This window comes from Cucumis melo, chromosome 4, assembly GCF_025177605.1.
Source record: "Cucumis melo cultivar AY chromosome 4, USDA_Cmelo_AY_1.0, whole genome shotgun sequence".
Lineage (NCBI taxonomy): Eukaryota > Viridiplantae > Streptophyta > Magnoliopsida > Cucurbitales > Cucurbitaceae > Cucumis > Cucumis melo.
The window spans coordinates 32,622,092-32,647,420 of record NC_066860.1 but is presented as its reverse complement, the minus strand read 5'-3'; the positions used below and the strand labels follow the sequence as shown (position 1 = coordinate 32,647,420).

Genomic DNA, 25,329 nt, shown 5'->3' with positions numbered 1-25,329 from the left:
TTTTCTTAAAAAAAAAAAAAAAAAAAATCCCTATTCTTTTCCCCTTCCTACCTTCTTCTTCCCATTCTCTATTTATTATTCTTTCAAAAAAAATTTAAAAAAATATTTTCTTCTCATAATTAATATATTTTATATTTTATTTACTTAGGGATGGATCTATGTTGGTTTAGTTGTTTTAAATTGTGGACGGTGATATAAGTTGATAAATATTTTACTTGTGTCTATCACTATTATTGGTAGACTTCTATTAATATTTATTATTTTTTATTGTTAATAAAAAGTTAATTTTATTCATTTTACTTATTTAAAAAAATTATTATTATAATTTCTCTAATATTAAAATCATTATTTTCTTTTTAATTCTAAACAAAATCATTCATCTTTGAAAAAAAAACAGCTAATTACAAGTTGCTTCTAATGTCTTAGTTTTAACTCAAAATTTAAATTTATTTTTTTGGACATAAATTGGAAAGTAGATAATTGTAAATTAACAAAAATAATATGTTACTATTAGATGAGAGAAAAAGAAGATGATGATAATAATAATAATAATAATATAAAAGGTGAAGGAAGGAGCGTCATGTCGTCAGAGTACCCGACTGCGGAGTCCATATCCAATCCCACTACTGCTGCTGCTGCTGCTGCTGCTGCTACTACTCCTCCTCTCCTCCTCCTCCTCCAACTTCTACTAACACCTTTAATTTAAAATTCTCCTCAATTATTTTCTATTTTTCTTTTTATTTTATTTTTACTTCTGGACAAAACTGTCCTTTTGGAAAAACAGACTGATTGGTTCTAAAAACAGACCTCCCCACCATTCCCTTTCCTTTTGGATTTTGGGTCTACTTTTCCACAATCTATTCCTCTTTCCCCCTCACCTACATCTTAAACTCCTCGGCTCCAACCTGTTCTGGAGCCTCTCTCCCCTCTCACTCCTTCACCACCAATCTCTCACTACATTTCAAATTACTTATACTATCTCTTTTCAACATAAAAAACACACCTCTTTTTCTAATATTAACCTTGCAAACTTCGATAATACCTCTCATTTTTTGTTTCGTCTTTAGTGAGGGGAACAAAATTATTTATGTTTTTGTCGTTTTTGACATATTCTCGAAGTTAATTACTATTTTGAGTTTGGAAATAAATCTTTCCTTTGCTTGAATTATCCTTCTTATCAATGATATTAAATATATTTTTCAAAGTTAATATATGTCTTGCTCATGTAATTTTTTCAAAATTAAATCATACCTTGCTTATAACTAAATTGCTTTTTCAAATACCTTTAATTAGTGTATATATATATAGACACACATAGGTCACAGAGAAAAGAAAATGGTACATACATATTTAATTAGTTTTGGATAATATTGCATGTGGAAAGAGCTTATCTTTTATCAATCAGTTTCTCCCTATAGGTTTGAAAAATTAAAGAAGTTTCCTACTTAATTAAGAAAGCTAATTAATAAGCTATATATATATATATATATATATATATATATATATATATATATATATATATATATATATATATATATGAAAGAAAATAGAGATATATAAGATGTCCAAAGGGTTTTCTAATTTCTTTTCAGAAGTCAAAGAAATCTTTGAAAAAAAAAATAAACAAAATAATCTTTGAGAACCACCAACTCTTGTGCCAACTTAAACATAGATCAAAGGCATAATTAAGAGTTAAAAAGATATAAAAATAGTACTAGTGGAGAAATGTAAATGACCCATTTTCAAATATTTTGCTTTCATCGTCAAAAAGTAAACTATATATCACAACTATCTCCTACATATATATTGTATATGTGTGCTACTACTTGGCTCTTGATATTCACTATGTGCATCTTTCTTTTTTTTATTAATTCCTTTTCCTCCTCATGTGATTCATGCATTGATATAATACTCTTGTCCTCTTTCCTTAATTTCTAAAATTCTAATTATTCTTTATTCACTCTACTGATATTTCAAAATTAAAAATAATGAGAAGAACATATAATAAATTTTAAAATTTTCTCCATTCAAAACATATGTGATATAAGCAAGAGTCGAGTACTAACACAAGTACTCAATAGATTGACCGAATCTACAATTTCACTTTGATAATTTGTTATAAAATCTTTTGTACACTTTATGAAATGAGTCATACGTACAATTTTCCTCCAAAATTATCACTGACCCTACAAATATTTCTTGTGTAATGTAATTTTAAAATAAAAAAGAAGCAACTAAAGAAAAAGAAATCATCATCATATATTCACAATTTCCAAAATCTAAATGGGACCCTCGAGAAAATTTCATATTTCCAGAAAACGACAAAAAAAAACAAAAAAAAAATAAGAAGAAGAAGAAGAAGAAGAAGAAGAAGAAGAAGAACTGAAGAAGAAAAGAAGAGAAAGTATGGAGAGTTGATGAGGGGCAAAGGCAAAAGCACCATCACAGTTGGTGGTATGTCCACGTAAGCAGAGAGTGGGGCCCAGAGGGGGAGGTTATCGCACGTGTGCAAGAGTTCAATATATAGAAGTAAGTAGGGGGGGGGGGGGGGGGGGGGGGACGTCGGAGTCTGAGAGACGGTCGGAAGTCTGTCTGAAACATGTCGTGGGCCCCGCAACATGTAGTCAAAGTCAAACCCCCTCCCCCTGCCGCGCGTAACGACGTCGCGCCAACATCGTTAACACTTATATTCCTTCCACGTAGTTATTAATTAAATAACAGTAACAATTAATTATTTTTATTTCCTTCTTTAATTTATTAAAATTTTTAAACAGTAATAATAAAAATAAGACTTTTCTCTCTCACACTTCGAATCCAATGTTCAATTGGTCCCCACATACACAATTTTATTTTAATTTTCCAGAACATTTCACTAAGTATAAAAAATATCTAATTTTATTATTATTATTATTATTATTATTATTATTATTGAAAAAGTACTCTTTTTTTCCACCTAGTATTTTCTCTTGTTATAAAGAGAGACAGATTGATTGGATTCCATGTACTTTTTGTAATATAAAAATATTTGCCACATTTTTCCCATCATTATTTTATTTCTTCTTCTTACAAATTTTTTATTTTGTTGCTTTTTGGAGGCCTCAAGAAAAGTACAATATAGTATTTTGGAGGGTTTTAAAGTGTCACTCTAACTAGGGATATGCATATCACAACCATTGATATGCAAAAGCCAATACTCAAATATGCTTACAAGAAAAAAAAAAAAAAACTTCTCCTTCAATGGATCATCTATACATTTCTTTTTTGGCATCCACATGTTAAAGCCAAAAAAATGTCATTAAAATATTCTAACTCCATCCTTTCCTTTTAACTGTTAATGTCTTCGAATTGAAAACAACGTATGCGTCTTTTGTATTGAATCTAGTATATGTATAAATCGAAAAAGTGAGACCACCTTTTTGTTTACATGTGAAATATAGTTTAAAGAATCTATTCAAGTTGTTTGGATGAATACAAAAGTTAAACATATTTATATCACTGTTGTTTCTTTTCTCTCATTCAGATAATTATATTAAATATTGAACTAAAATACATAAACAAATATCTTAATACATCTATATCTCGATTATACTCTAATTTTACATTTTACATTTTTTCTTAATTTTTCTTTATAGTATTTTTTTTTTCTCTCAATCAAAGTTGCAAATACCTTTTTAGAATGAATATTGTTTTTGGATTCAAATTGTATAGGAAGATTAATTAATTTTGAGTATTACTATAGTTTCATTCTACTATGATAGGAGAGGAATTTCACACATCATGTAATTTTAGTTCTGTTATGCTAATTCTTGTGTAGTTATTTGATTTAATAATTAAAGAAAATTAGTTGGTTGGATGGTTCATGTCATACCAAAATCTTTTGTTTTATTGGTGATGTATCCAACAACTAACAAAATAAATACTTTTTTTAAAGTTATGGATATGTCATAAATAACAATTTGGTGCAATAATTTAAAAATTGACATTTCAATAATTTGGCTTATGATTTGATTTCTTCTTTTAGTTTCAATCATGTGTGTGTGTGATTATTTCATAATAATAATTATGATAATGAAAGGACCTTTTGCATTGGATCGCAAAATGGCCTCTTATGGAATTTTAGTAACTTAAGTGGGCCACGGCCCAAATATGATTGATATGGAACAAATGACACTAACAACGTTAATAATAAAATTTTGATCTACAAAAGCTTGAGGTGGTGTTGGGCTTACAATGCGTTAAAATGCTGATCAGGATTGGGCCCAACTCAGCCCCATTTCAAGCCCTTTCAGTTACATACGTAGCCCTATCGACTCGGGCCGGCCCATTTTCTTTGTAGACGGGCTGCATCAACTACAAAAGCGATCAAGATCAATGGGCTCAACTATAGGCCCAAACAGGCAGGATAATCCTTTTTTTTCCTTTACATATACATGTAAGGCTTCCACATCAAGAGAAAGAATAGAAAGACTCGAAAGACTTTAAAACACCTATCTAATGCCTTGTTTAGTTAAGACATACAACCTGCAAGATAAGTACAAATTTGAATGAGGCATGCAAACTGAGTTTATGTGTCCCTAACAACCACTACATATAAATTCAATACCTCGACTACCGATCACATTGTGACAGATCATCAAATAATTTTTTGACGCTTAGAGAATTTCTCCTAAAAAGAACTTGGGCTGTTCTCAAAGAGGTCAATCATAATGGTTAAGATGAAGATTTATTAAGCATTCATCAAAAAACTTTGGAATTTAGTAATTTCTACATTACAAATATTTAAACTTTGACTAATTGGATATTTCCTCTAATTTGAGAGAGAAAGAATGAGAAGTTGATGAGAAAAAGAGAGAAGAAAAAAGAAAGAGGGAGATGAGTTACAAACCTGTTTATAGGGCAATTCCCTTCCTAAAATCAGTTAAAATGTTTTTGAGTAACTTCTCTAAAGGAAAAATAAACAAACAAAGACAAATTATAAAAATACACCCAAAACACAAGAGAACACCCAGATTTCAATAAATACACAAACAAGTCCTTTTTCTTCTTTATATTAAATACATCACACACACCAAAAGCCTAATAAACAGAGGGTTATCGCTTTGTCATCCTTCGCTCCAATCAATCAATCAATCAATCAATTCAGTTACCGAATCGTATCTATGTTCTTACTCAGCTCCTCCAGCTTCTTCAGCCTCAACCTCTCACTTTCACTCACCAGCTGCCCACCAAAAATACAAAACAAACAAATCAATCCATCAATTGAAACCCGAACGATAATACACGACAAGAACAAGAGTTTTACAACTAATGGAGGCCAAATCGATAAGGTTTTTCAATTGCTGAACTGATGCGTCCAAATCAACAAGGTTCAAAATTTATTGAATGGGCTCCAGTTGTGCAAATTTTGGTTCCTACTTCCTATTACTCGGTTATTTATGACATTTGACGAGCAGATGATGGAGAACGAAAGGAACTCAAGGGAACTTACCTCCATTAATTTCGTGATGAGCTGAACCTTCTCCTTGTTCTTGTCGTTAAAGGCTTCAAGGGCTTCCTTGTACTCTTTTTCCTATGACAGACAATACGAAAACCAGCTCAGTGGTCCTATTTGATATTGTAAGGTACAATAATTGAGATTCACAGAATGCAACATCATCTTATATGCTAGGCAGTGCTTGTCCACACAGCTATTCCTTCCCCCAAATCTCACCTTCTTTTGACAGGTATGTCCCAGAGGCTTTAATTCCTTGTTTACGGCATCGATCCTTTTACGAACCTGTGCCACTTCCTTCCTCATTGGATCTGCCAGTGCTTCAAGTTCCTGGTATTTGTAAAACTTCATTTGATTAACCAAAACAACAAGAACAACAAACAGAATCCAAATTGAAAACAACCAAAAATCTGACTAGTTGATCTTTACTGCGATTCTTTTATCAAATAGAACCTTTATCCATAGAATAAAGTATCTACTGTACCTATTTCGTCACATTTCTACTTCTGTGAAGTTTCATTCTTTGCTACAGCTGATACAAATCGTTGGACATTGCCATATAAACTAATTGCTTGTCCTTCTAAGCTAATCGTAGAACTAAAAGACTTTCGATTAACCAACCGAAAGATGAACATCAAAGCATTGTTGATAATGTTTTAGCACTATACTCATCTACTCCTTGAATTCATGAGTAAAGACCTTGGAGGTCTATTATGCAAATGAGAATCTCTCATCTCTCTCTACAGCTCTTGTTCCTTGACATGTAAAGGTTTGAAGAGAAAACAAAAAATAAAAGGCTAAAATTCAGATCAGAGCCTCATATTTCTTCGAACATTTTCAGGTAACTAAAGTAACGAAAATACACATACAAAATGGGACATTAGTCTAGAAAAGGTTATATGTTGAGAATGCAAGTCAAAATAATACAAAGAAACTTACAAATCTGACATAAAGCTGCTCCTAATTCCTTGATAAAAACATTAATTTAATCCCAAATCCCATAGATAATAGAACTAAATCATGCAAAAGGGGTTAAGAACCCCTTGTCCTCAGACCTTTTTAGCAAAGTTTTCCCTCAAAATTACAGTCATATTGAAGAGATCTTACACAATTTTATACCCAACTTTTCCCCCAAACCCAAACCCACCAAATTCATGTAAAACACAGCAGAAAAGTTAAAAGTGTGTCGCAAAAACCAAAATCTAAGAAAAACCCATGAAGATTTAAAGGTAAAAACCCATAGTGAAAAAAAAAAAGAAGCCCTCCTTACCTCACGGATGCAAGCAAGGCGTTTGGTTTCTTCTTCAACTCGGCCTAACTGAGCTTGAACCTTCTCTCTAACTTCCATCTTCTTCCTCTCGATCTCCTCTTCCTTAGCTCTGAAAGTGGAAAGAGCCGACCTGGAAATCTCTTCATCTTCCTTAGACAAATGGCTGCTGAAGCTTAAGCTTCCTGTGTTGTTCTGCACCATTAACTGTTGCTGTTGTTGAGCTTGTTCAGGCTGCATCCTCTTAACCCACAAAACCCTTTTCGTCTTTCTTTGAATTTCCGTCAAATTTCCTCTGTTCTTCTTCCTCTTCTTCCTCTTCTTCCTCCTCCTCCTCCTCCTTTGCGTTTCTGGGTTTGTCGCTTTTTCTCTCTCTTCTTTCGCTTTTGCTTTTGGAATGATGGGGTTTGTGCTGTATTTTCAATTTTTCTTTTCAGCTTGTGGGTTATGGGTATTGCCAAGTGCTTATAAAAACTAAGAATAGAATAGAAATGCCTTTTGAAAGTGCCCACCCCCCACTCTTCTTCTTTTATTAAATACCATTTTCTTCCCTTAAAAAATCTTTGAATTTCTTTTTTTAAATACATACTATCCTTTTCCTTTATTTATTTTATTTCTCTATTCTCATTAAAGGAAAAAAAAAAAAAAAAAAAACTAGCCGTTTAAACTATGTCTTCATCTCCCATTACAAATAATAGAGTCTAGTTTTCCATTAAAATAAAACTCAAGTAATTATAACGACCCAAATTTACAAATATAATAAAATTTTACTGTTAACAGTAATCAACATTGATAGACCACCGTTATAATAAATATCTATCATCAATACACTAAAACTTTTCTATATTTATGTTTATTAAATTTTTATATTCAAACTTTGCTTCAAATTAAAACTTGGCGTAAGATTTTATTAAATTATGCTATGGAGTTTGAGATAAGGAAGCAACTAAAATAAAAGAAATGTACATTTTTTTTATATAGTAAAAAGAACATAATAGAATATATATGTGTATAAAGAGTGAGAGTAAAACATAGATTTTGTCCACTTTTAGTTTTAGGTAATTAAGGTGAAAATCCGAATATAGTTATTATGGTTAAAATATATATATTAAAAAAAAAAAAAAAAAAGAAGAAGAAGAAGAGAAGAGATTAATGTGTAAATGAATAAAAAGGAAGAAAATAACAAAGGTGTTAGCTGAAAAGACCCAACTGCCAACCACTGCCACTGATGGAGATGTGATGCTATTGCTTTCCTATCCCAACTTTACTCTAAATTTATTTGTTTTTTTTTTTTCTCTCTATAAATTTTTAAATTCCTTTCCCACAATATTCCAAAACCCACTTGATTTCACTTTGTCTTTTTTTTACGGTTTTTATTTCTTTCCCTCCCTTTTTCTATTTTTTCATCTTAACAAACAAATATTTTCATCTTCTACATCATTTCAGTTCCACTTTACTAACTATTTCTACATATTAATTTAATTTAAGTATTTTCTCAATCTTTCTCTATATATATAGATTTTTTTTCATAACTTTATATCAAAAGTTATTTTAATTTCTGCCAACAAATATTTTTGAGATTTCATTTATTATAATTAAATAATGCAAATATTTCTAAAACTCGAGGTTAGTTTAATTTTAATCATGTTCCTAGAGTTTGAATAAACTAGCTATTAAACGATAAAATTGTATAAAAAAATGACTGTTGAGAGATTTTTTTTAAAAAAAATTATTGATATTATAGTTGATGTATACAAAATTAAAATGCATGAATGTAAATCCAAACAACCCCATGACGTATAAAAATTGAGTGTGTCAATGACATATTTTGAGTTGAAATAAAATATACTACTACTACTTCGATTTGACTACATAAAATTAACTTTGAGTTGTAAATTATGTCGTTTATGCCTTTCAATTTCTACACATACACAATGTCAGTGTAAGTCTTCGTTTTGACAACACATCAACCCGTCAACTTGTTGTATTAAGTATTAGACTATTTTGTATAATTTAACAAAAACAATAATAGAAATAGTATACATCTTTAATTAGACTGCGTAATTGTTTGCTAAATCCTATCAAACTATTCAAGTTTAATATACGAAGACGTTAGGTTAATCTTGTATTATTTTTTAGTAGCATTATATATATATATATATATATATATATATATATATAATTTTTGCTTGAAAAAATATTGATTAATTTTAAAATAGAATTTGAAAGTGTTATAAAAATGGTATAAATAATGGAATGGGGTTGGTTACTTTACAAGTTAGTAAAGGAGCAAACCTCAACTAACTTTGCTGTCCAACTCCCTACACATGTGCATAACCCAACCCCTCTCTCTCTCTCTCTCTCTATCTCTCTATGTATATATAAATGTTATTATTCCAAATTAACATTTCTCATAATAATTATTTAATAAATTAATAGAACGAACATCTTTCTAAAAAAAATCCCAAATGAAAAGAAAAGAAAATTATCAACATTTTTTTTAGTGGATCTATAAACATGTTTCTGTCTCCAAGCAATGATTGGAAATTTGGAAGTCACATAATGTCTTGATATTTTAATTTTCTCAACTTTTATGGAGAATTATTTTTTAGATATCAATACATAGGCCCCATTTTGATACCATCTTTGTCTTTTAGAATTTAGGTTTATGTACTAATGTTTTTTTAAAAAAAAAAAAAAAATTGAAAGCTTGATAAAAAGAATCATTAATTTGGAAACTTCTTAAACAAAAAAATTATTTGATTAGGATTTTTTGAGACATTTTTAAAAGGGTAAATTGGGAAGAGAAAGGAAATTATTGATAAATAAACTTACTTTACAAAAGTAGAGGACTAAATAAATAAACAAATCCTAAAAAAAATCCATCGATTAATTTTTGTCAAAAGTTGTACACTAAAAGACTTTACAACTCTACACACCCAATGATCTATTGATTTTACTTTTGATGTCTCCTTTTAAATTAGTATCGGTTAAAATGCAATTGATTCTTATATTTTAATTCTTTTTGGTACAATCTTAGTGTTTTTAATTTTAATTATTATACTTTTAATAAGACTCGAATTTAGTCTCAAATTGGAGTTTAATGTTAATCTTTTTATATAAAAAAAAATTGTTATTCAAATAAAAAATACGACTAAAATTAAATAAATTTTAAAATACAATGACCAAAATAATATTTAAATTTAAATTTATTTTTATTATTTACCAACACACCTCACACACTGTTATAATTTTATAAAAGATAATAATCCTTTTCCATATATATATATTTAGAGAATCCACGAGAGATAATGAGGCGAAAAAGAAAAGCACTTTTGAAAAGCATTGTTGAGAGGGAAAATCTCCTTTGAGTGTTGTTGAAGGGTACATTTATTATTGTTCCAAAAAAATGTAAAATATGTACGAGGTTTTCTAATGAGCTTAACTAAGTGGTATTTGACATAATATTCAATCTTTTGAGGTGAGAGTTCGATTCTCAAATCTCCACAATTATCGTACTAATAAAATTTTAAAAGTTATGTATAATAGCTTTTGTTTTTAGTATTTTTAAATGAGTAGAAGGAGAATGAGATTTTGTATAATTTCATATAAATCTATATAAATTTTTTATTTGATTTATCATTTTGTAATATTTTTCTTCCCTTGATGTTGATTTGTTCATCCCTTGCCATCAAGAAAAAGTATCATGAGTTGAAGCATTCTTTCTTTTTCAATAACTATCCAAATGGAATAAAGGGGAAAAAAAGTGGAGTAACTAAGATGTTATTTCAATGTAGCTATCAACTTACCACATAAAAGATTAATATATATATACACATATATATGAAGTTCAAATAAAATTTGACCTAACTTTTAAAAACCTAGTATTTTTTTATCTTCTACTCATGTTATCACGTGATGTGAAATTACGTACCAAAATAACCAAACATGTGTGTGTGGTGCGAAGATCTCACTTCGTCTAGCCTCCTTCTCATTTCACTTCTTCTATTATAAGAAATCCTCGATTCTTGCACTATCACTTCCACTTTTCGATTCACCTTTGTTATCTTTATATCTAAAAAAACTTTCGATCGTGGAATCAAAAGACCATTCCCAACCAAAAAAGAGGCAGAGAACAACCAAAACAATGTATTTCATCCATGTCGTTCAACATAAGTCGTAGAGATTGGATTTTTCTAAATAATAATAATAATTGCATATCAAAGAAAGAAATATTAAAGAAAAAGGAAAAAAAAATCGAGAATTGAGGAATAAGAGGGAGAGTCAAGGAGGGAAACCCATCTTATATACATTGGTTAATTCAATAGTTTCAACAAACGATGATGTAAACAAAACATAAATATTTTTAAAAAATAAGACAAATTTTATTGTCAAATCTAATTTGAGCCTTCATGGATAGAGGATGGAGATGTAGGTAGAATAGAGTATATTTTGATATCTCTAATAAGGGTTGGATACAAATTGGATATTAGGTAAAATAATTTATTTTGAAAACAAAGATTTAGGTGTAAAGGGAGAGATGAGAGTGGTTGGCAAAAAAAAGAAAAGGAAAAAAGGATGAGCTGCCAACCAAAAGGAAAGAGGAAAGGGGAAAGAAGTATAAATTATTTTTAGAGTATGGGTTTGAAGGAATCTTAAGTCTTAAGAGGCAAGGCATCCAATAATACACAACACCTTAATTACCATTCTAAAACTTTTTCTTTTAAATATTTCTCTCTCCCCTAATTGTGTTTAGTATCTTCTCTTTCGACTTAAACCACTTTTTATTTCTCATAATTCATTCAAAAAGTGTACTTCTCTCTTTTTCCTGTCATATTTTGTTTTTTAATATTTAAATTTCAAACAAAAATCTCATTCGTTGTTAACGCATTTTTATGGCAATTGAACTATGCTCCCTTTAACTACTTTCTAATTAAATATCGATGTTTCTTTTAATAGAAGACATGCCTTTGTTATATATCAAGAAAGAAATCAAAATGGCTTGTTATATATCTTTTTTTTATTTAAATACTTTTTTAAAAAAAAACTCTTTAAAATTCATTTCAAAAGTTATTTGGAGTGATTGTCGAAGACTTGAAAGTAACTTATTTTTGTATTAAACACTTGAAAATAACGCACCATAATTATTTTTTTCAAAATTTTTATATATATTATTTCAAATAATTTAAATAGCTAGCTGTGGTGAGGAATCTAAAAAAACACTTTTAATTAGTTATAATTAAGTAAGGTTTTGAGGTATTGAAAAAAAAATTACATTGAAAGCTTAACTAATACATCCCGTTGGATGATTATTTGATTTTTTTTAATAAAATTAATTATGTTTTAGCTTGCATATATTTTTAAAGTAAAAAGTTTGAATTTTTAACCAAATACTAAAACAAAAATACGTTTTCTAAAAACTACTTTTTTTTTTAGTTTTCAAATTCTTTTTAAAAAAAGAAGCAAAACTAAAATCCTTTGATAATCATTTAGTTTTTTTCAATCAAACATAAAAACCTCTATTCACTCTCTAAGCTGGGTTTAATTATATACTTTCTACTAATATTTTAAAAAATGCGAAGTAAGTTTAAAAGAAAATAATTATAAAAATGTATTTTTTAAAAAAATTTGTTAAATATATATCCACCATTTTACTTTGAGAAAAGTGAAAATTGCATTTAGAGAGATAAAGGAAACAAGTCTAATTTAAAAAATAATAAAAAGAAAAAACTTAAATAAATACTAAATATAGAATCAATTTTCAGAAATAGACAAAAAAAAAAAAAAAAAACCAAACCAGTAAACAACACCAACCAAGACAAAGAATAACAACAAGACAAAAAAAAAATTAAATGTCTAAATGAGATTGAAAACGACTATTTGACATTATTTTTCAAAACATGATCCCAATAAATTAACAAACAAAAAACAATCAAATTTAAAAAGAATGAAATTGCTAATATGAACTCAATTTAACTGGTACCGATATATATTAGTGGACAAGAGGTTTCGAATTCAAATCTCTTTACCTCTATCCGATGTCATTGGACTACATTCTTAATTTGAATTGCATTTTGAAAATCTGAAAAGTGAACAGTTGAGGAATACGTGTCCTTCGTTCCTACGTAGATTTGTCGGTATAGCAAAAACAATTAACTAACAATCGATAAAAATTGAATAAAAATAAAAACTGTTTCATGACACGCGAAACTTCAAACTACAAAAGAATTACGAATTTTCGGATGAATTAAATAGTGCCAAAATCAAGATTTATTGATTTTAATTTATTTTTCTAAAGAAGGAATTGTGTGTTACTGTTTCTCTAATTTATTTAATTATGTACACAACCTTAGGATTAGATACAAAGAGAGAATCTTTAATTTAAGGTTTTTATTTGATTTTATTTAAATTAAATCGATTGTTCTTTATACTATAATTATTAATTACTTTATCAAATTTGTTTCTTCCGACAATATCTTTAAATAGTTTGATAGGTTCTGCCATATTAAAATCATATTTTTCTAAATCTTTCAAATTTTAGTTAGTTGTATTGTCCATTCAATGATACATATATATATAATTCTTGCATCTTTTAATTTTTCATCATCAACAAATTTAGAATATATATATATATATATACAAAATGAAGAAATAAAAACTTTCATTTGAAGTATACTTTATTAAGAAAATAAAAACCTATTTTGTTATTTTAAATTTTCAATAGTATTTTATTTTGATCTCTAAATAAATGTATTTTTCTTTTTGATTTAATGGTGTGATGCTAAAAGATAAAAGTTACTTAACCTTTACCTAATGAATTTGTTTGAAGAGGAAAAATCAAATTACTTGCAAAAGAGACAACATGCATATATATTGAAACACGTTCCAATAGCCGGAGAGTGGAAGAGGGTAGAAGTTAGGGAGTTTGAGAAGTATGATTCGTGTTATCACTCTAAGAGCTATAAAAATATATTTAATGGTTGGGTTGACCTAGGTTAATTATCTCATTTATCTTCCTGAGAAATTCAGTCATCTAATGGTTATCGAAATTTTTTTGAACTTAATATATATAGGTTAGGGGTGATGTGGTGAACATACCTTGCGTGCAAGTTAGGTTTATCGACTTGACAAGAGATGAGTTGGCTCTAAGGCCCAACTCCCTTCCCTCGAGACGTAAGTCAAGGGATGGATGTACCCAAAGGCCTAACATTCTTTCGTTGACCCAATTTGTATTATTTTAGTCATAATTTTCATTTATTTTCCCTAATTTTTAAAATTATATATTTTCAAATTCTACCTAAGAGATAATTTTTAAAATAAAATGTGGACTTTGACTTTGTAAAGTCAATATTTCAATGAAGTATAGATGAACGTTTGTGTTCAATAAATGATTCATTGATTTTTCAAATTGTTTCTAATAAAATTGTAAATTTGCTTGAATAATTATTTGATCCAGAAGAAACGCACAATAACATAACATTTGAGCATACTTCTTAGAAGGACTATTTATATTTCTTTTAATCTTTATTATTCAATTCAAACATTATCTTAGTTTCCAAATCACATAAAGGTTCCAAAACTATCTATAAGATAACATAATAAAATAAAGAGAGAGAGAGAAAATCAACTATTTCCTAAACTTATCACAAGCTTTCAATTTCATCAAAAGTATTTGCATCAATCAAAATCATTTATACAACTATGCTAATTCACATCAACTAATTTTAACAGTAAGAATATACGTAAACTTTAGTCATATTAAAATTTCATACAAAAATTAACCATGCAATTAACTTTGTCAAATTAAATCCACAAACTTTAATAAAAAGATAGGTTTAGTGTTAAGATAACAATATTTATCCGTTTTAAAATATACTTTGAGTTAACTACCGTAATTAGTTACATTTAAAAACCCATAAGAGGACATGAATACAACTACATAAATCAACATCTATTTTTTATACATATATTCAAAAAAAAAGGTCAAGACAATTAAAAAAGAAAAGAAAGAATAACAAATTTGTTTCGTTTGCTATTAAAAAAAATAATAATAAAATTGCACTAAAAGAATAATTATGTAAAAATTGACCAAATTATGAAGTGGAAAAGAAAAGAAAATGTGAGAAAAAAAGAAATGAACGGCGAAGATTAAAAGATGAGGTTGAAAGTTGACCCCAGGAATCTCCAGGTGGGGGCAGGGAAACGGTTGTTGATTCTCACCTTTAACGGCATGCGATTTGGTCATCATTATTTGATTATATCCATTTTTGGTAATTAATATTTGTGCTTTTTCTTCTTCTTCTTTTTTTAGTACGATACTTTCAATTTTTGGTTATACCAAATAAATACTTTTAACAAATAACATTAGAATTTATCTCTCTAATTCCAATGCCTATTCTCATACTTGATCAAATAATTAATAACTTTCTCTTGAAATTGGAACCACCCTGTATGTTAAGTCATCGTCTTGCAATAACTAAGTATTTAGTCGTACATTATACCTTCAATAAATATAATACAATTCTATCCCTATTAGGTGTGTCTCAATATTACTTTCTTTAATCTCTAATATTAACCCTATAATTTTTATCCCTCAAAGTAATCTTCCTTAATTCCTACATTTTATTTTTCTTCATTTTAAAGACATTCCAAAGTCATTTTAGAAGGAAGATTTTAACCCTATATTTCGTCTCAAAAATAAAACTAAAAAATTAAATTTGTTATACCATACAAAGTCTTTTTTTTTTTTTTTCCCTCAAAACAATATGTTATAAAACTAAACACGGAGAGAAATAAAAGACATAACAACAGAGTAATAAAAACAAACCATAAAGTACACGTGGCATCAACGTGACAACAATTGTCTATGAACAATACATATTCTTTTCTTGTTTCAATTTTTTTCTTAGGAAATCGATGTAATTATAAGTTTAATATTTGATATTTAAACCTATTGATTTAGATTCTAAAATTCAAAAAGTAATTGATATTTTTAAAATTTCAATTTTCTATCCACTCGATCGCTAAACTTACCAATTGTTTGATAAATCTTTAAAATTCAAATTTTGTGTTTAATAAATTTCCACCCGTTTGCTATATCCTTAAAAATATAACTGATTTAATGATACGATTTAATTTTAATTAGTGGAAGCTATTAAATTGATAATTGGAAATCATGTTTTCTAAATTTCAAACACCCATTTTATGCCCAATTAAAAAATCATAGCCTAGTAGACGAAATTTTAAATTCCAAATAACCATTTTGACACAAATTTAATAATTTTCAAACTCTTATTATTAGTACTACCTCTTTTCATACTCCCTCCTTTCTAACAGTACTGTCAACCAATCATTGACATAAAATCAATGCAATTTATTTCAGCAGGTACACCTCAACATTACAAAAACAATTAATTACAACAATTTAAGAGCCATAATTATTAGCTTAGAAAGACACTCATGAGCTAAGAAAAAAAAAATTAAATCAAATTGGTCTAACCAAGCTTAGCCTAAATTAATGGCCAATGATAAATCATGAGTGAGTTTAATCTCATTTCTCAAAGATTAGACCTTCAATATACTATTCCTCAATTGTTGTATTGGAAAATCTTACCTAAAATTAGTAGTTGAGTCCTCAAATTATTATAACATAGTATTTATTTTTAAAATAAATTAAATGGTTAACCCAAAAATCAGGCATTGACTTAAAGACAGAATGTTTGGTCAACCAAAAGAAAAAAAAAGTGTTTGAAAATTATTAACGAATAAAATAGAAGAAGAAAAACGGAGAAGCGTTTTAGTTGAACCGTAGGGTTTGTTTGAGGTTAGAGATCACACCAATATATTTTGTCCGTATATCGTTCAACTGCCAATGTTTGCAACCAAAACGCAGCCTTATTTAACTATATTTAAAAATCAATTTATTATTATTTTTAAATGCCGTCTCGGACGGGCCGTTGTGAGTCAAATTGAACGGGCCAAGTGGGCCATACGGCCCATTATATGGTTCAGCTTTTTAGAACAGAAATTGTCGCTGCACTTCTTTTTCCAATTATACCCTCCTGCTTTTATTAGTTTCCCAATTATGCCCTTTCGTTTGGATTTCAATTCCTCTCCTTTTCATTTTTCCCTACTTCTTCCCTTTTGGCCTTGGGTGGACTGGGTTGTTGTATGTATATCATCATCCAGAAACTTGATAAATTAGAATGTGTATGAAAAATAATATATTCTAACCGTTGTTTGAACCCACGAAAGAAAATGTTGTAAATAGGGAATGAAAGAGACACAAAAAGATTATAAGAGACTGTAAGTATAGACATTGATTGCATTCCGTTTAGGGAATAAAGGCATTCTAAAAAGAGCCCATAAATGAGGTTGGATCGTGAATTTTCACTCCAAAACTTGAGCCAACCAGGTTACTTGTAAGAGACAGCAGTATTGGACTCGGTCCGTTATCCCACGGGGGTCTAGTGAAAGCCCAAATTAATTTGGGTGGAAATCATAATGAAACGTGGTCCAATCAGAAGATGACAGATAAGTTGGTGTTGGAGAATACAAGTGAATACACCAAAGACAAAAGAGAAGGTGGAGGCCAAATAGGCGTAGGAGAGGAAGAGCGTGAAAATAAAAATAAACAACGTGAAGAAAAGTCACGTGGAGTCACGTGGATACCTCGCGTGCCGGCGTGCTTTTTTTTCTTTTCTTTCTTTTTTATGTTTTTGTTGGTTCATCAAAATAAATATATAAATAAATAAAGGGAAAAAAGGACCCACGTGAGCAGCTGTGGGTTCTGACATTTCTCTTTCTTTTTTCTTTTTTCTTTTTTCTTTTTTTTAATTTTTAATTTTTTTTTTGTATTTTTTGAAAATTTTCTGACAGAATTTGAGATTGTCGTAAGCTCTCTCTCTCTCTCTCTGTGTAGCGCTTAGACATGTGACACCACCCCTTCTCAATTTCTCTACTTATTACCAACATCTAATTTCTACCCTTTCTATATCCATTAATTCCTAAGTTTCTGTGTCTCTGTCTTACATGTTTTTAATCAATTTTATTATATATAAACTAAAGGTTAATCACACACACACACACACATATATATATATTCGTAAATTATGAAATATTTGAAGTTTTATGAATGAAATTTGTTGTCTTGAATCCTCGTAGAAGTTTGAAATAAAATTGATAATTTAAGTTTAGTTTAGTCAATACTTTGTTTCTTTAGTTTTCTATTTTTATTATCTTCTCTCTGTCTGTGATTTATGAATCTTTTATATGTTTAACAAATATGTAATGGTATGTGTAATTAAAGTTGGTGTGATTAAATTGTTTTTAGTCACGTTTAATTCAACATTTTACAAATGTAATTTGATTATGATTGATGATTTAAGTTGACTTTGCAATAATTGCAATGGAATGATTGATATGGTATCATTAAACTACCATTTGGGTTTAAACAAATTTACATCCAACAACGGTGAAACCTCGAATTTGCAAACATCACATTGTCTTCTTATCATTACTATTTAGAGTTAATCAATAACGATATTTAAAATAGTAATAATCGTAGTCTACGACCAATTCAAAGCTCATTAGACGAAACGGTAAATAACGAGGACAAAGACAAGACAATTTTCGAAAATTATCATTTTTTAAAAAAAAAGTTTTTTTTTTGGTTAATTTTGATATATATATATATATATATATATATATATATAAAAATGACAAAAATGAATATATAGAAATAGGTAAGGGATGTGAGTGGAAGAAAAATATTTATGGAATTAATAATGGCGTGGAAAGTAGAAAGAAAAACATTTATGGAATGAATGATGTGTGAGAAGTAAAGGGAAAAAGAGGATAGAGACGAATTAGATGAGGTGGAGGATGATGGTGGGACCCGAATAAGGGATAGGGTATAGGTGGGTGTGAAGAGCAGAGCAATGGATCCCAAGGTGTTATGTGTGTGTAATTTCTATCTCTTTCTTTGTTTTTCTTTTACCATTATTCACAAACATGCCCCCTACAGTTTACCATATTTCCCTCTTGACTCCCCCCCCAAACATTTCCTTTTCCTTTTCACTCCAATTACAGCTTTTGTTTCAAACACTTTCAACAAAATATGTTTGACTTCTGTATAATATACCCACTAATAATTATATAATAGTTGCACTTACCATAACATTTTTATCTATATATTTTCTTCAAATAGTGCTATCGAATTTCCATGTTTTTACCCATTCACTTGTGATCTATCGGCTTGCGCTAGAGCTTCTCTTTCTTCCAATATGGTTCTTCTTCCTCTCGGTTGTTTAGGTTTTTTCTTTTACATGTAGGACGATAATATGTATCTCTTACGCTCTAATCGAAGAAGATGGTTAGTTCGGTTTATTGATTTTCTCTTCAAAAGATAGAAATAGGTAACACACATACAAGTTAAATCTTAGATAAAATATGAACGATTGTTGTGAATATAACTCAATTAGTTAGTTAATATATTATTTAGGGTTGTAATGATAGAAGGAATTGTTGAACTAAAAACAAATAGGAAGAATAACAATAAATACACTTACTTTGGGTTTGTTACCGTTTTAGTATGAGTTTTCAAATCAGATCCAACACTTTAAATTTTAATGTAATCAGTTTTACTTCATTTATAGTGAACGATTTTTTATTAGTATACAGATGCATATATATTTTCCCTTTCTTTCCCTATCCTTTTTCGTTTTTCCATTTCCTCCATCTCAACAATCGCTAATGAAGTTTTTAACAATGGTTTTCAGCTTTTCTAATTTAATATTTAAATTAATCTTAATCAAGTTTTGAAAGCAAAACAAAGTTTTAAAAACTATAAAATTATTTGTCTTGTTCGTTTCAAAACTTGGTTTTAATTTTAACTCTATATCTCTAAAAATTTGATAACAAAATTAAATAAATGGATTGATGAAAATTAAACAACAAAAATGATCACTCTTAATTAATCAACAAAAAGTAATTAAGTGTTTTGTTTGTATTAATCTCTCAAATTATTTCAAAGGCCAACCGTTTTTTAAGAAAATTAATGTTAGTATCTAACAAAAGACTGTTTAAAACAATTGATTTTGTCTAATCAGAACAACTATTATAAATACATACATGTGTATAACTAAAGCATTTTTTTCTTCTAACAATTCTTTCAAATTAGTTGATTATTCGAGAAGTAATTGAGAGAATATTATTTAATGGCTAATTATTTAGGATTTAGAGAATCGTTTTTATTTTTTAAATATAGTTAAAATGAAACAAGTTGCATAGATACATGATAGAATTTTTTTACTTAAAATCATTTTCACAAAAATGTTTTGGATTAGATTTTTTTTCTTTGAGAATATTATGTTGTAATTTAATCGAATAAATGCCAAAGTAAAAGAAGTACCACAAACTGAATCTAAACTTAGAAAGTGCTTTATAAAATTGCAAGAAGTGATTAAGTAGAAGTAAGGTGTACTAATTAATAAATGCCAAAGTAAAAAGAGTACTGAACTAAATTTAAGTAGAAGGGTTAAAACTAAGTTAATTTTCTTTAAAAGACTTGTACATGATTACATGAACATTTAGAGGATAAATGATCTCAAGACCCAACTCTATCAATCATAAAAGAAAAATACCGTAAATACTAACATCTTAAAATTCTTATAGATTGATGATTATTGATAATTAATATGACCATATATCTCTAGCTTCGGATAAACAATATAAATCTTAACACCTTGAAATTTAAAAGTTTAAACCATATAAAACAAAAGTGGACGACAATATTATTATGTTCAACATGAAAAGTAATAATGTGGATAGATAGGTATACAATATATCTCAATTTTTATGTATATACATCACGAGAAAAATCATAGGTGAAAATATATAATCCTATTGTTTTTTTTAGTTTTCATCTAATTATTAATAATTATAAAATTGCAAAGGTGACTAACCCTAATCGTAGTCTCTAAAGCTTAAACCCTAAATACAAATGTAATCATTAAATTTCAATATTGGTTTGACCAAACTTTGAGTTCTTTTTCCTCTTTATTAAGTTTGACAGTGTATAATATTTTTTAGAAGTTAAACTTGAAAACAATGTTTCTTCCTCTAAATTAAAAGTATATTTGTTCTGCTCTTTTTTAAATTTAAACCAGAATGTGAAATTATACTAAAAATTATATATTTTATAGACGTGGGTGTGTGTTATTTTTATTTAGATAAAAATTCAAATGTATTTTAATACAAGTGAAAAGAAAATTCAAAATAGAAGACGACGAAATTTTAAAAATGAGAAACCACAAATGAACTTGAAATTAATTTATTTATTTGATGGAAAATATCAATCTCCATTAATTATATATATATATATATATATATATATATATATATTTGTGAAATTAGAAAACCAAAACGACACAATGATTGGAAGTGTTGTGTTGTGTTTAGGATAAATAAAAAAGAAAAGGCAACATATTCAGAAACTAAAAATAAAAAATAAAACAAAAACAAAAGAGAGAGAAAAATAGGGTGTGGGTTTTATGTAATCTGAGTATTACTCTTTCGCAACTTTTATTTTATTTTTCATTGGGGTTTGGAGCCACCATCAAAAATACAATCTTTTTCTTTTTTTCTTTAATAAATATTCTATTAAACAAAATTATTATTTACACACACACACACACACATATATTAATATTATGTTTGGCAAGTTGGAGAGAATATCTCGATTCTTTTAAAATAATGTATAATATAGTTTGAATCGAAGAAGTTGGGTGTGATTTGAGTATTGGTCTATTTTAGTATAAATTATACACCAAATTTATCAAATTACTTTGTGCAAACATTTATTTAATTTCTTTCTATTAGTTTGGTTTTGAAGTTTTAAAACATGTGAATTCAATTTGTTTGTATTTTTGTTAAGCCAAGATAAATTTACTATTAAAGTTTTGTTACAATTGAACAACTTTTATACCATTGTTAGACCTTTTTATCTAACTCTCAAACTATAACACAATATAAGATTAAACAAACTTGTTTTCACTAAGACCATTTGAAACCAAAACCCCACATTCGTTTATAGGGTATATAGTCTATCACTTTCCTTAACATTTATTTTCTAATATTTGATCGAAACCCTACACGATAAACTTGGTTAGTTTCCCACTTTTTAACTTTTATCTTTTCTTCATTCCTTAAAACATATTTATTAAATAATAATAAGTTATCTTTTACGCTAAAAAATGTATAAACAAGTAGAGCAACTCAACCGAAATATCATAAAGTTTACCAATCAAAGTTGATTCGGCTAGGTTTGATTCACCTCATTATAAGCTAAAATGTATTGGATAAAGTATTAAACAGATTTGAGAGAAAAACATCCAACCAATAGAAGAAAGAACACCAAAATTAAAGAGGATAAGACATAAGAGTAGAAGAACTAAAAAAAAGTATGAACAAAGGAGTAATTGAATTCAACAAAGACATGCTTAATAGGATAGAAATAATTAGAGCTATATACCTCAATTTAACTCATCTTTCTTTCCCTTACTATTTCAACACCATTATTATTATTATTTTGTTTAAAAAACATTTATGGTGTGTTCCCTTCCTACACCATAATACTATACATAAACAAAATTTAATAATTAACAACAATAAAGAGATGGTGTTCCCAAAGCAAAACAAAGAGACAGAAAAGACTGCACCTTCTTTCCTAGCCTCTCTCTCTCTCTGCCTTGTTTCACACATTATTACTCCTAACTTCTTAAAGCTTAACAAAATAAAATTTACTAACCGTTTTATAAATATAACAAAATATCACTGTTTACAAATAAATGATAGTAATAACGTCGATTAAGTAGATGGGTTTGTGACTCATAATGAGATAAGTTTGTAATGTAATTCAAAATACATGTTTTGATTAAATGTTTTAGATTCGATAGAAAAGAAGGTTACAATTATATTGTATTTAAGTAGTTTTAATATTTATAATGACTGAACTTTATATTTATTTTGATATATACATATTTTTTTTCTACTTTTTCTGTCAACTGTCTTGTCTGACTATCTTTTTCTCAAGTGCCCTAAACTCTACCCTCCTCTTCCACTGCCTCTTCGAACAAACTTTGCAGCTTTCATTGTCAGGAACCTAACCCTTTTATTTTTGCTCTTTTAAATTTATATTTTCACATACTTCCAAAAAAATAAAAAAGAAAACACAGAATAATCCACACAAGGCACTGCCAAAAGCCTTTTGTTTCTTAAAAAATGAAACCCCCAACATAAAACATATATTAGAAACCCAACACAACAGCAACAACAACAAACCTTATAGAATATAAGAAGAGAGTAAAATTGAAAACTTTTATATTTATTATTATTTTTGGTATTTGTTGTGTCTCTGTCAAATGGACTTTGATCTGAAGCAATGTAGAAAACAGAGGGAGTCAGAGTCTGATGAGCATCAAAATTCTTCGAAGATTTCTAAGTTTTTTCCTCAACACAATCCTTTAAATCCTTCTTCTTCTTCTGTTCTTCCTTTGTTTGTACCTTCCAAAACATCTAATATCTTGTCAGCATTTTCAGATTCTTCATCTACATTACCCAGTGAGCCTTTTTTTTTTTTTTTTTTTTTTGTTGCTTTATTTCTTTGAATTTGTTAAATCATATTTTTCTCTACTAATTTTCTTTTGGGTTGTTTGTTTCTTATTTCAGGGATGTTGGGTTATTTCAGTGTAGCTCAAAGGCAAGAACTTGAACTTCAAGCTCTCATTTTCCGGTATATGATAGCCGGCGCCGCCGTCCCGCCGGAGCTTCTTCATCTTATTAAGAAAAGCCTTCTTTCTTCTAATAATACTCCTTTCTTTCTTCATCATCCTCTTCAACATTTCCCTCAGTATCCCACTTCTTGTAAGTCCCCATTTCTTAAATTACTCTTTTATTTACTTAAATCTTTTCAAATTTCTTGCAAATACACAGCAACCCATTTGATAAAAAAAAAAAAGAAAAATGAAAACTTTGAGTCTTGTGCCAGGTTTGGAGTTTGATTTTAAAACGGTTCTACATTAATTATTTTTGTCTTTTTGAACGATTAATGTCTTGTTTCGATCAAGATAAGTTGATCGAGACTTGTAATACCTTAATCAATGTGTGTATATATACATATATATTTTAATTTTCTTTGCGTATGATTAAAATGAAGACTTTGTTTGTTCAGTGTTACAAGCAGGGTATTGGGGCAGAGCCGCCATGGATCCGGAACCTGGTCGGTGCCGGAGAACCGACGGCAAAAAATGGCGTTGCTCTAGAGATGTGGTCGCCGGCCAGAAATATTGTGAGCGCCACATGCACCGTGGCCGTAACCGTTCAAGAAAGCCTGTGGAAACCGCCACAAATAACGCCGCCACCACTGCAGGCGGCAGCGGCGGCGGTTGTTCTATCAGTTCCAGCTCCAACCGTGGCGGTGGTGGTCGACCTTTTTTGACTGTGGAAAGTGGGAATTATTTCTCCATGTGTGAACAAACCCCATCCGTTGATCTTCTCCATCTCAATCAAGGGTCAGATTTCAATTGGGTCCCATTTCAAACATTTTGTCTGTTTAAGCCTTTTTGATTCTTTGATCGTACACTCACTATTTCCCCCCAACCATTAGTTTCCTTTTCTTCCCAACTTTAGTTGTTCCTTTTTATTTTTTCCCCTAATAATATGTTAGTTATTTATTCTTTGCAGTTCTTGCTCTCATTCCTTATCAGAGAACAAGAATTTCTACGAGTCCCACAAAGAGCCTTCCACCGGAGATGTTAAATCCGACGGCCACATCTTGAGGCATTTTTTCGACGATTGGCCGCGGTCAGAAAATGATGGGTGTGGGAACGTCAACAACAATGTCAACCAACGAATGAACTCCACCTCTGCTTCCTCAACATCCCTTTCGATTTCGATGCCGTCGTTGTCTTCTGATGTATCATTGAAATTATCGACAGGAGGAAGTTCTGATCAAGGCAGTGATCATCACAATCACCAAAATGGCAACGTTGACCGAGAACACACCCCGTTGAATTGGGCAGCGGGATGGGCCGCCACGCAGATGGCGTCGATGGGTGGACCGTTGGCAGAGGCGCTACGCTCGGCGAATAACAGCTCGTTGCCAACAAGTGTGCTGCATCAGTTACAAAGAACAACCAACTCGGAAGCTAGCTTTATTAGCACATGAAAGTTCGAATTCTAATTTGGATTTACAATGATGTTTGATACTATAGTAGTCTGTTTCATTGCTTCTAATTTGGTTGCTTGGATAGTTAAAAAGTATTTTACTATCTGTAAAAAAGATCAAAGATGACCAAACTCTAATGTTTCCAGCTCCATTTTCATCCTACTTGTTTGAATGTGGTAGGTTGAAGTATGTTGTCATTGACTCATTGGTTTTTCTTTTGTTGTTATATCGATTGTTTTACCAATGATTTTACTACCAAACATGTTCTACTACATTAACTCTATTAAGAATGTGGCTTCAAAACTATGATATAAACGAATATACTTTTTCAAAGTTTTGAGCTAG

The 25,329-nt window shown here is 29.1% G+C and overlaps 2 protein-coding genes across 2 annotated transcripts; one reads left to right on the top strand and one right to left on the bottom strand.

Moving 5' to 3' along the window:
• Positions 1–4,873: 4,873 nt before the first annotated feature.
• On the bottom strand, positions 4,874–7,324 carry LOC103486581 (uncharacterized). Its single transcript, XM_008444586.3, has 4 exons — positions 6,762–7,324; positions 5,711–5,821; positions 5,489–5,569; positions 4,874–5,218 (listed from the first exon to the last, which is right to left on the bottom strand). The coding sequence occupies exons 1-4, from the start codon at positions 6,996–6,998 to the stop codon at positions 5,144–5,146; spliced, it is 504 nt and encodes a 167-aa protein (XP_008442808.1). The 5' UTR covers positions 6,999–7,324; the 3' UTR covers positions 4,874–5,143.
• A 15,574-nt stretch (positions 7,325–22,898) lies between these two features.
• LOC103486584 (growth-regulating factor 3) lies at positions 22,899–25,189 on the top strand. The gene is made up of 4 exons (XM_008444587.3): positions 22,899–23,378; positions 23,487–23,681; positions 23,989–24,328; positions 24,501–25,189. Exons 1-4 carry the CDS (start codon positions 23,180–23,182, stop codon positions 24,982–24,984), a joined length of 1,218 nt encoding a protein of 405 aa, XP_008442809.2. The 5' UTR covers positions 22,899–23,179; the 3' UTR covers positions 24,985–25,189.
• The last annotated feature ends 140 nt before the right edge of the window (positions 25,190–25,329 follow it).

Bases quoted from the DNA above. Each gene is read 5' to 3' on its own strand.
- LOC103486581 (XM_008444586.3), bottom strand. From the start codon at position 6,998: ATGCAGCCTGAACAAGCTCAACAACAGCAACAGTTAATGGTGCAGAAC. The intron at 5,822-6,761 runs GTAAGGAGGGCT...TACAAATACCAG, and splicing joins GCCTTGCTTGCATCCGTGAG to GAACTTGAAGCACTGGCAGA. The intron at 5,570-5,710 runs GTGAGATTTGGG...TGTCTGTCATAG, and splicing joins GACATACCTGTCAAAAGAAG to GAAAAAGAGTACAAGGAAGC.
- LOC103486584 (XM_008444587.3), top strand. From the start codon at position 23,180: ATGGACTTTGATCTGAAGCAATGTAGAAAACAGAGGGAGTCAGAGTCT. The intron at 23,379-23,486 runs GTGAGCCTTTTT...TTCTTATTTCAG, and splicing joins TTCTTCATCTACATTACCCA to GGATGTTGGGTTATTTCAGT. The intron at 23,682-23,988 runs GTAAGTCCCCAT...TTGTTTGTTCAG, and splicing joins CCCTCAGTATCCCACTTCTT to TGTTACAAGCAGGGTATTGG.